The sequence below is a fragment of the Miniopterus natalensis genome, chromosome 15 (genome assembly GCF_054644295.1).
Source record: "Miniopterus natalensis isolate mMinNat1 chromosome 15, mMinNat1.hap1, whole genome shotgun sequence".
NCBI classification, from domain to species: domain Eukaryota; kingdom Metazoa; phylum Chordata; class Mammalia; order Chiroptera; family Miniopteridae; genus Miniopterus; species Miniopterus natalensis.
The window spans coordinates 26,513,510-26,525,531 of record NC_142095.1 but is presented as its reverse complement, the minus strand read 5'-3'; the positions used below and the strand labels follow the sequence as shown (position 1 = coordinate 26,525,531).

Below are 12,022 nucleotides of genomic sequence, written 5' to 3'. Positions count from 1 at the left end.
TTAAGCACTAGACCTCTATACCTGTGGTGTAATAAATATATTGGGTCTTTGTCCCAGTTCCTGGCACAGAGCTCATAAAACCATTGGAATTTCCTGACTAATATGAGTATCTCTGGTTATTCATAAGGAGCCCCTTTTGAGCACAGAGTTAATGCTAATGAATGATTAAGCTGAAGCCCCTAGATAGCCTCAGGATGGTACTCATTACCAGAAAGACCAAGTGATTAGAGGGTCAGAACTTTCAATCCCACCCACCAACCTCTGGGAAGGGAAAGAGTGAGGGGCTGGAGATTAAAGATCTAAAAAAATTCTTAAAAAAAAATCTTTATTGATTTCAGAGAGATGAGGGGAGAGGGAGAGAGACAGTAACATCAATGATGAGAGAGTCATTGATAGGCTGCCTCCTGCATGCCCCCTACTGGGGATTGAGCCTGCAAACCAGGCATGTGCCCTGACCGGGAATTGAATTGCAATCTCCTGAATCATAGATTGATGCTCAACTGCTAAGCCATGCTAGCCAGGCTATAAGAATTCATGAATAAAATTTAGCAGGCCCCAGTTTCACAAGGACCAAAGCTCCTGAACTTGGGACCCTTCTGGATCTTGCCCTATGTATCTCTACATCTGGCTGTTCATTTGTATTCTTTATAATAAACATAATTAGTTGTTTTCTGGAGCTTTGTGAACTGTTCTAAAAAATGACCAAACCTGAGGAGGGACTTATAGAAACCTCTGATTTATAGCTGGTCAGTTAAAGATACAGAAGAACAACCTGGACTTGCAACTGGTGTCTGAAGCAGAAGTCTGTAAGACTGAACCTTTAACCTGTGGGGTCTGATATGACCTCCAGGTAGATCATGTCAGAACTGAGTTAAATTGTAAAACACCCAGCTGGTGTCCACAGAGAATTGGAGAATTCCTTGGTGGTATTGAAAACACTCCAGGATATCCAACTGCCTATTGGAAATTCTAAATGGATGTCCAGAAAACACTTCAAACTCAGTATGTCCAAAATAAAACTCATTTTTCCTCCTTACTACCGTAACACATTCCTCTCCTAATCCTCAACATCTCAGTATATGATACCACCTAGCTGTAAAGGTAAAGGTCCTGTGAATCATGCTTGATCATGATCATGACTCTTTCCTTTTCCTCATTCCCCTCGGTCCAATCAGTCACCACTTACAACTTTTTGAAAGCCTAACATAGTCTTAAAACACTCCAAAAACAAAACAATCATGTGTTCTATAATCATTCTCCAGGTGGTAAAGACCTCCAAATATTAGTAGATCCTACAGGTTAGAAACTCTTCCCAGTGGACCACAACTTTTCATTTTTAATAGAAAGCATGCCAGCCTTATCATTCCCCCTCTCCTAATAACTGAATTATGAACATACCAGAGAATAAAGCTAACTCTTTATTCTTCTGATTTTATGGAAAGAGGTCAAAACAGTTTTTCTTTATCAAAGAGACAAGTGGTGGCTGTTTCTGCAAAACAGCTCTTAATATGAAATAGCTTTCTAAATGGTCCCAAGGATCATAGTAACACTGTTCAGTGAAGGCAGCTATTCTTCAATTTCCAGAAAGTAACAGCAATATTCCTCTGTCAATAATTCCATATCTTTACCCAAAAGCCAAGACAGATGGCACTGCAAAACTGCCAAATCAGAAATAAAAAAGATGTAAGTCAAAAGCACTGTAATTCTTGGCCCCTGGCACTATGTTAAAATTCTTAATGATAATGTAGAGATAGGAAGGCTAGATCTCCAAGTGAAGCCCAACATGAAGATGTTTCTAATTCTTGGTAAAGCTTAAAAGACTTCTTGAGCACTTATTGTCTAAATTAAGGTGGCAATCTTTCCTTACACAGACAACAAGAGATCCGGAAACACACAATGGGCATCTCCCATTCTTCACACATTGCCAGTAAAGATTAGGAAGCTCATACTGATAAATTTCTTTTAGGACCACCTCCAGGTACACCCTGTGCTTCTTGGTGCTTTGTAGAGTAAAATAATAGCAGACTTTAAAATACACTGACCAGATTTTACTTTGCATTTATTGCTAAAAACCAAGAGAAGCCAAATTCGTGCTTATAGGATAGCTGGGCTTAAAACTTCACAGAAAACTTTTTTCTAACTATTGTCAGTTGTCCATGTAAAGAGCAAATCAATATGCAGCTTGAGGCCAACAAAATACTTATAGTCATCAAGAACAGAACAAAATTAAGGCATATCCAGACCTGGAATACACTACACAGTTCTAATAGCTGCTTGTCAAAAAGGCATAAAGGTACTGGGAAAAGACTGTAAAGAAGGCAATTACAATTACTAAGTGTCTCAGCTGTCTATATCAGCCTACATTGTGATTCAAAAGCATTTTATTACCTCCTTGCCTCTCTCAAATAATTACAAAGTGATCAATGTAAAATGCAATCATCTTCTTAACAGGGTCTTTCACAAAGCATACATTTTCATTTTAAGTCCAATTATTGATTTAAAAAAAATAGGGCATGCCTTTGGTGTTATTTCTAAGAATTCTTCACCAAGCCCAAGGTTCTGCAGATTTTCTCCTGTTTTTATCTTCCCTAAAAACTTTACTTTGTTTTACAATTAAATCTATGATCCATTTTGAATCAGTTTTTATATGAGGTATGAAGTTGAGATCCAAATTCATTTTTTAGCCTATGGTTATAAGGATAAAAAGATAAGTGACAGGCTGGGAGAAAATATTTGCAAAGCACCTGACAAAGGACTTGTACCTAGAATACACAAAGAGCTTTCAAAATTCAACAGGCAAAAAACAGTCCAATTAGAAAGTGAGCAAAAGGACATGAAGAAATATTTCACTGAAATATTTAACTCATAGTTCGATAAAATATGGGTGGCAAATAAGTAATGAAAATATTTTTTACACTACTAATCATTATGAAAATGTAAAGTAAGACCATAATAAGATACCACTACAAATCTATTAAAATAGCTAAAATAAAAAATAACAACAGCCCTGGCAGGTATGGCTCAGTTGGTTGAGTGTCATCTTATGCACCAAGAGGACACAGGTTCAATTCCAGGTTAGGGCACATGCCTACGTTTCGGGCTCCATTCCTAGTAGGGGGCATGCAGGAGGGCAGCAGATTGATGTTTCTCTCTTTCTCTCCCTCTCCCTTCCTCTCTAAAAATCAATTAAAAAAAATTTTTTTTAAATAATGACAATATCAAATGCTGGTAAGGGTACAGAGAAACTGGATCTCTCATACATTACTAGTGGGAATATAAAATGGTATAGCCACTTGAAAAAAAGTTTGTCAGTTTCTTTAAGAACTAAACCATACAATATAGGAATTGAACTCCTGGATTTATCTCAGAGATACCAAGTTATGTCCACACAAAAACCCAAGCATGATCATTCATAGCTGGTTATAATAGCCAATAACTGGAAACCACTAAAGTCTTACTGTGTGCAGTTTCATCCTATCAATAAACAATCTTGTGGTTGAACAGGACTTTGTGGTTCTTATTATGGCTGCAAGATGCCCTTCAGCAATAATCATCAGAAAACTAAATAAGGTTTTATTACTTGCAAGATCACTGGGGGCGGGGGGGGAACCACACATGCACATGGATCTGGGGTTCTGCTTTTATTGGGGTTGAGGCTGGGAGGCTAGGGTTTCAGCGGCTCACTCTTTATTATTGAATTTAAAATACAAAAACCAGAATTTAAAGTTTGGAAAGAGTAAAAACAACTCAAAGAGTTGGTTATTGAAATCAATTAAAATATCTAAAATAAAGACACCTCAGTGGAGGAAGGTGGCATGACTCTTTATCTAGTCCTGTGTCTAGCAATATTTATTGGAGACAGCCATCCTTGACTTGGATGCCTCTTTGAAGTGGATGCCTCAGCAATCAAAGCTTAAGTCAGGCACTTACAAAAAAAAAACAAAACTTGTCAAACTTTACAACAGTTTACCAGGCGAATGGTTAAACAAATCATGCAAATCCATACCAAGAAATACTACTTAGCTATAAAAAGGAACAAATTATTAATACAACAACTTGGGTGGATCGCAAGGGTATTATGTTGAGTGACAAAGCCAACCTCAAAAGGTCACATACTATATGACTCCATTTATGTAACATTATAAAAAATGACAAAGTTATAGACATAAAGAAGAGATTAGTGGTTGCCAGGGGTTAGATAGTAGGGAAGGGGGAATAGGTGGGTGTGACTACAAAGAGGTTGCATGAGGGAGATTTCTGTGATGATAGCCTAGTTCTGTAAGTTGACTGTGGTGGTGATTACATAAATACACACATGTGATAAAATGATAGAGACCTATACATACACATATACCAATATCAATTTCCTGGCTAAATGTAACCAACAGGGAAACTGGGTGACGTGTACACAGGAATCTCTCTATACTATCTTTGCAACTTCCCATGAATCTATAATTATTTCAAAATAAAGTTTTTAAGAATGCAATCAATGTTAAGTCATCCAAAAGTTTGGGAAACATGAGAGAACTTATAAATTTGTTGAAAAGGGTGATGTAATGCTAAGTGAAAACCAGAGTGATACAGGTGATCATGGTGCAGCCTACAAAGAGCTGGAAAGTTTGCGCAACTCCTCAAAACAGATAGTTCAAACATTTATTGAGTACGCTGTTTATGCAAGACAGTGCTATAAATAGTAGTGAAATTAAGAAAAAAATTAATTTACTAAGAAGACAAGATAGAATAACTATTAAAGGCATAGGGCCTCTGCAAAAGCAGTTCCCTTTGCCTGAAATGTTCTTCTGTTTTTCTAGTTTGTTCTTACTCATCCTTGAACTTTCACCTCATTGTCACTTCTTCACAGAAACCTTCCCCAACTCTCCTCATTGCCCCCCCACATTAGATCAGATTCCCCTACTACATGCTTGTAACAGCACCCTATATTTTTCATTCATAACACTAACAGCCATTTACAAACAACGAACTGTGTGACAACTTGACATCTATTGCCCACATTGGGCTAAAATCTCTAAAAGGGCAGAGACAGGTCTGAGTAGCTCACAACTGTGTTCCCAAACCCAACACCATGCCTGGCAAAGGACAAAAGTTCAAAGTATATCACAAGAATAAATCTATACAAAGCTGTAATTCATGTGTACAAATGATCAGGGAGACAATAAGTTACTGGGGCTTAAATGAACCCTAGGTCACTTCTACTTGAGGAAGTCAGTTTATAGGGGATAGAAGGTTCATGTAGAAGGATAAACAATCTCATATCCAAAGCTGAAAATGAAATGTCAGCCCTTCGGCAGTAAAAACCCACTAAAAAAATTGAAGCAGGGACGTGGCGTGATCAACAGAAAAATTAATGTGGAGAATGAACTTGAACTGAGAGGGTAAGACACTAGAGGCAGTAAAGTACTTGAGAGGACACTGTAGTAATGCAGGCACAAAATGAGAAGGTCCTGAATTAGAGGGTGACCAGGCGAACAGAGAGATGTGAGAAACACTAAGAATAAAGAGCCAACAGGACTTAAGAACTAATTAGATATAGGGCATGAAAGGGGAAAGAGTCAGAGATAATTCAAGGGGTTTACATTGAGTGATCAATTAAAGATAGTATCATTAATAGAAATGGGAAGTCATGCCCAAGTCCTCTTAGGAGATGGAATGTACCTTGTTGCAAGTGATGGATAACATCCACACAATTGAAGATGGAGACTAGATGGAGAAAAGTCAAGGCTGGCAATGTACATGGTGTGAGCTGATCACAGTTAAGGTTACAAGAGTGAATAGGATCTCTTGGAGGGGAGAAGGTAAAAGGGGCCTTGAATAAAAACCCTTTAAAACCATCTGATTTGCCCCTTGCTTGAATTATGTTTATCAAGCTATAGAGTCATTCGGACTGAGCTCCCTGAGGGCATATCCCATCTCATCCGTGCATTCTCTAAAGTATACATTACAGGGTGTTGTCCATACCTGGTGCACCATAAGTAGCCTATTACAGGAATCAGTTATTTTAAAGATACTTTCTGATTAACATTTCCTGTTCCACCTGCACTCTTTATTTCAAAAAGTGATATCTTAGGTAGTACTTTGAAAGGAACAGGCTTCACTTTAAATTAGTATAATCAGTGAGTTTAGGCAGTTTAAGTCACTTATGCAAAGATCTGATTACCCAAGGCTCTAGGACTGAAGTACAGAGAAACCAGACTTTGAGACTGTGAAAATCTTAAAAACAAACAAATGAACAAAAGTCCAATGAGACTAGGACTAAAGCAAATCCCCACTAGAAGTAGGAAATGCTCTTCAAGAAGTTTTTGAATAAAATTAATCAGAAAATATTATTTTTACTGGGGAGTGAAACAAATAAAAAATTTCAATTGTATGCACTATACAAGTTGACAATGTACAAAAAGTACAGAAGCATCAGGTGAAATGAAAGATAAACAAGATAATAAAAGGGAACTGAGAACAGTGGAGACCCATACTTTCTCAAAAAACATGAGGGAAAAGTCATTGGCCTGCTCTCCCACAAAACATTCCTGGATATTGCAGCCAAAGGTGGAGTAATGATGGGCTAATCTGATTCAATACTTAGGTGAACAGTACTTCCCAGTTGCAGTTTAAAAATAAGAAGAAGGACTACTAAAATGGATTAGGGGAGCAATTTGTTGACAGCTCCGCCCCTCCAAATTAAATTATCAAGGTTGCAGTATGCCAAAATGCTCTAACCCCGAATCACAGGCCAATGTCCTAGGTGCTTCTGGAGAGCTCAGTGTATTTGTGGGAGAAGTCAGGGAAAAGAAAACTAACCAGCTGCAGTCACAGACTCTAGGAACCTGACAAGTCACATATAATCCAACTACCCTCTCAATATCAGACTGATTTCCACAAGTCTAAAAGATGGTCAACCATTGTATATCTGTTTGTTTCCAGCAACAGCAAATGGACTGTGGATAAACTGACCATTCAGAATTAGACGGATCTCATTTCTTGCAAAAACCCTTCGAAGTTACCGCCCAGTAACTTTCACCTCTGGTACTGGATCTCTCAAAGCGACGTTTTGTTTTGTTTTTTAAGCTTAAAAACAACAGGTATTAACTTCCTGGCACGTCAGTATGCGCCCTTCTTTCAATAATAGGAAAATTTGATCTTTCTTCCCCCCCCCCCCCCCCAGGTCTGACTCCCCTTAAAGGAAAAAGAAATGCCAGGCACAAGTTCCTTTCGACTCTGGGCTGCAACCTCCAGAGTAAAGAAAATGGGCTTAAATAACTACACACCCTAGGCGTTGCAACTGATAGGAAACCCCAGTTGCTAAGAAGCAAGCTGCTCCGGCCAGTGCCCAGGTGCTGGGACGCGATAGAAGGCACACAGACCTGGCTGGCAGCCCTGAGGCTGTGGAGAACCAGCAGCCCGCACCTCTTCTGGCCAAAGCCGCGGGGAGCAGGGTGGGCGCTCCTTCCCGGGCCACCCGCTAGCCCCGCGCCCCCAGGACACAGCCCCCGGCACCGCGGAGCAAGGCTCAGTGCAGCGCCTGGCGAATCCCAAGCCGCGCCGCCGAGCCAGCTACCAGTACGCCAAGCACCCAGCCCGCTGGGTGCCATCCTGAGAACCGGCGCTGGTGGGGGCTCCGGGAGGTGGAGACGTCTCTGGTTCGGCCCGGGTTCCGTCTATCGCAGCCGCCCACCCTCCCTCATCCCCCGCCCAAAGCTGAGTCGGGGGTGACCCCAGGGGGTGGTGCCCAAGAGGCACACCGCGTTTGCGGTGAACGCTGCGGGCCGGGGCCGAGCGCCCGGGCTGGCGGCTGCGGCGGGTCACTCACCGAGAGGACGCTCATGCGGATTGGGGTCTCCAACAGGCACGCCATCTTGAGCCTTCCCACCCGGCTGCAGCGGACGCCGGCGCGGGGGCCCGCACTTTCGACAGCAAGCTATTGGGCCAACCACGGGCACGTACGCGGAAAGGCAGGCAGGTAGGCGAGACCGGACCACGCTCTGCACGCCGCTGAGGCGCCGCCAGGGCCCGCAGAAGGGAGAACAAAGGGAAACCGCGCCAGGGGCCTCCTTACGAATCGTCCGCTGAGAAACAGCAGCTACAGTCAGCCCGGGTTAAAGGTGGGGAGCGGACAGCAGTTTCCGCATGCGCAAAGAGCATCTGCGGGCCCCACCTGCCGCTCGCGGGGGGCGGAGCCTCGGGGGCGGAGCCTCGCTGCGCAGCTGCCAGCTTCACACGCTGATTCGCAGCCACGGAGACTTCGCGCCTTCATACCCCGAAAAGCTAGTACGTGAAGCCGCGTGTGTCATTTGAAGCACGTTTATCTCGCTCCTTGTTTGCGCCAAATGTGTAGCGTCATTATCTCCGTTTTTCAGGTGGAGAAACCGTGATCTCGATTCAGCCACCAGTAAGAGCGTTTCCCAGCCCACCGCTGAAGTGGGACCCGCTTGGCGCCGTCTGCCCCACCCTCTGGCTGCTGCTGCGCTACGAACAGAGGCTCTAGAGTCAGAGCGCCTGGGTTGAAGCCTTGCGACTTCACTTATCAGCTGCATTACCTGGGCAAGTTACCTACCGTCCTTTAAGTCAGTTTCCGCTTCTGTTAAATAAGGGTTGTGAGGATGGAGAGCGTAAAGCTCTTAACACATGCCTGGAACGTAGAAAGCGTTAGACATGTTAGCATTTCTCCCGCCTCTGGGTCAGGTATTTAAAAAATGGCGGCAAATATCTGAATAATTCACAGTGAAACGCTCTGATAACTGAAGCTAAATAAAAACATGCTTCTGATTAACTCACCTCTCCCAATTTGCGTGTGTGTGTGTGTGTACGCGCGTGTGCGCGCTCCTACAAAACTTCCCTGGACTTGTACGGACAGGTTTCACCTTTGTGCTGCTCCTAACCGGTAAGGTTTTCACAGGATGGTTGCAATGAGCCTGTTATGTTACCCGTTCTTCCATTTCTATGAGCCGCTCTCTGTCTCAGGCTATTACTTCTCCCCTGGACTGCAGCAATAGCCTTCCAACTGATCTCATAACCGCTAGCCTCTCCTCCTCTATGCTCCTTACTGCTTTCCTGTCTTCCCCTGTGTTTGGTTTCTAAATTTATTGTAGCATTAATCATCCTTGCTTATGGGTCTACGTGTCCCTGACAAACTTGACTTTCTGGAAAGCAGGAATTTCATTTTCCAAACTTTGGTGATCTGCATACCATCCTCACAATCTTTGCCAATCAGCACCCAGGTATTATTATTCACTCAGTATTTTTCTAAAGCCAATTTCAACTCATTAAATAATTTTAGCCTCATCCCAAACCATAATACTCTGCAAAATCAAGTTTATTGTACTCTTTATTTTATTCTAGTACACATTAACACAATAACTACAAAGAAGATTAAATGTCCACCCATGGATCATCTGAAATTGTGTCATGTACTGCATACCACAACAATGCAAAGCATAAGCATTACACAGAGCATACAGAGGTATCAATTGAATTTTCAGTTGATATTTGTGTGGTATAGAGTCGTTACAGCTGTGTTTGACCCACACTTCATCTGTCAGCTCAAGCCATACATCTTTCAGGAAGCCCCTCCCCCAAGTTTAGGTTAGGTGACCCCTCCCGCATGTCTTCCTTCATCACTCTGTTCATGCCAGTAACACAGTGTTTCTAACAATACATTGTAATTTTAAAATAATTGTTTACTTTTTTGTCTGCCTTTTATACACTTTATGGTAGGCACTAGAGATTTTGTCTTCTATGTCTCTTATCTCACTGTTTACCATAGAATACTCACTTAGTGAATGTTTGTTGAATGACTATTTGGCTTAGTTTAGGCACCTCCAAAAGGCAGATCTTGGGACAATGATTTGGGTACCCATAGTTTATTTGAGAAGAGTTTCCAGAGAACAGAATTGATGGGTCAGGGAGAGTGAGAAAAGAAAGAAGAAAAAGTTAATATAGACATCTATTGAAGTCACTGCTTATTTCTTGAGGACCTCTGAGAAACATGCAGAATGACCCCCTGGATATCCATCTTGAGGTTGGAGCATTTATTTACCACTTTCATCCTATACAACCTGGTTGAGGTTTTCTCTGGGGCTGTTAGAACTCCCTGTCCTCCTGAGCTGTACTTGTACACAGAATAGAGAGGACTTCCTTACCTGATGTAGAAAAGCAGAATCTGTAGGCAGATGTGTTTCACAATGGAGAAGCGAAGATAACTTAGGCAGTGTAAATGTGATCTGTTCACCATTTTCAGTTCAGGAATGGAATCTGAAAGTCATAAAATCTATAAAGGACAGATATTATTATGTGCATGCTGTGTGTTTTCTGATTTCATCAGCAAGCCCAGTGAAAATTTTGACAAATTAAGATTCAGAGGCTAGAAGCACCACACAGAACTCTTATCCTTCTATGATGTTTGCCTCTGTTCAGTTTAATGGCCCCAGACATGGTCTCTAGAGTTTTCCTAAGTGTGCTGCCATCTGGTGGTGGTCGGTGTCATAATCATCTAGTTCAATTATAAGATGCAGATAGCAAGGATGGATGTTTTTCCTGATGTTTGTAATATTTTATAAACTGGCTTGGGAACTCATTGCCCAGAAACCTCCATAGTTCACTCCATTGTTCATGGAGATTTCTGCTCAATATGTCACTATATCAGCATGGCCTCCCAGAACCACCCTATAGTATTCATTAAGCACACTACTGTCCTCACCGCGGCATTTCCTACCCACTTACTCTGCTCTGTTTTCAACCATCCATCTTTTAAACACAATTCTTTCTTTCTGTGTCCTTTATTTTTCTTCAACTCTTGTTTGGCTAAATTTGATTGTCAAGTGTTTTCTTTTTTTTCCAAAAAAGACCCAGCTAGAAGAACTTAGAATGCGGGAGAAAAAGCATTATCATTTCCTAACCCATGCACAGCATTTTTGTGTAATAAGAATTGTCTCTTTCTCCCATTACTTATATATTTGTTTATTTACATCAATATTGAATAATGGATTCTTACTTTTTTCATCACATACAGTCTGAGGGCACCTGCTTGTTCAGTGAGTAGCCCTTTGCATTTGTCAAAAAGAACTCAATTTCTATATTTAAAAAAAAATCCAATACAAAAGGAGAGTAGAATATTAAAAATAAAGCTAGAGAAAGACATGTACCATATGATTTCACTCATATGTGGAATGTAATGAATGAAATGAACTGACATGCAAAATAGTGACAGACTCATAGGAGCAGGCTGATAGCTGTGGGGATGTGGGTGGTGGTGGTGGTGGGAGAATTGAATAAAAAAGAAAAAAAAACATGAATACGGACAACAGTGTGGTGATTTCGGGGACTGGGTGGTGGTGGTGGAGGGAGGTGGAGGGGGTATAAGGGCAATAGAAAAAGAATGTGGAAAAATGAGCAGGGATGGATGAACTATCCTCTGTGCTAATTTTGCTTTTGTTTTTTTAAACGTATCTTTATTGATTTCAGAGGGAGGAAAGGAGGGGGAGACAGAGAGAGGTAGGAACATGGATGATGAGAGAGGCACTGATCTGCTGTCTAGCCCACAACCGGGCATGTGCCCTGACAATGGACTGAACCCTGATCTCCTGGGATCATAGGTCGATGCTCAACCGCTGAGCCACACCCAGCTGGGCCCCCTAGGGTGTCTCGATTGGGTTACTTCTCTTGATTAGATTTGTCAGAGGTGTTTTATTCGTTGGCTTGTGTCCGTCTGGGCCGCTCCGTTGGCGCCTGGCCCCCCTCCTGGAGGCTCTGCCTGCTCGGTGCCCTCCTGAGTCCTCTCTAGTTGTGCAAACGACTGTCTGCTGGGAAGATGAAGAGTCTCTGGCCCCTTAAAAACAACACCCTGATAATTTTAGAAACTCTTCGGGGGATAATTTAAAAATCCTCAGTGAGTTTTTACGTTTGTTTTAAAATTATTTTTATTTTTTGGTTCTTTAACAATCTTTTTTGTTTAATTTCTAGTTTATCTTTGCCGCGAGAGCTTCATACTGGGGTATTAGCCAACTGCACCTGC

General features: G+C 41.8%; 1 protein-coding gene across 3 annotated transcripts in view; it reads right to left on the bottom strand.

The window, feature by feature from the left end:
* The window catches only part of ARMC8 (armadillo repeat containing 8), an 85,520-nt gene extending 77,397 nt beyond the window's left edge, over positions 1 to 8,123 (bottom strand). Inside the window, exon 1 of one of the 3 annotated variants that reach the window (XM_087824952.1) lies at positions 7,823 to 8,123. In XM_087824952.1, coding sequence (XP_087681078.1) covers positions 7,823 to 7,867 — 45 coding nt within the window. In that variant the 5' untranslated portion in view covers positions 7,868 to 8,123. The remainder of the gene's footprint in view (positions 1 to 7,822) is intronic. The other 2 variants (XM_087824951.1, XM_087824953.1) reach the window with 2 other exon arrangements.
* Between the last annotated feature and the right edge of the window lie 3,899 nt (positions 8,124 to 12,022).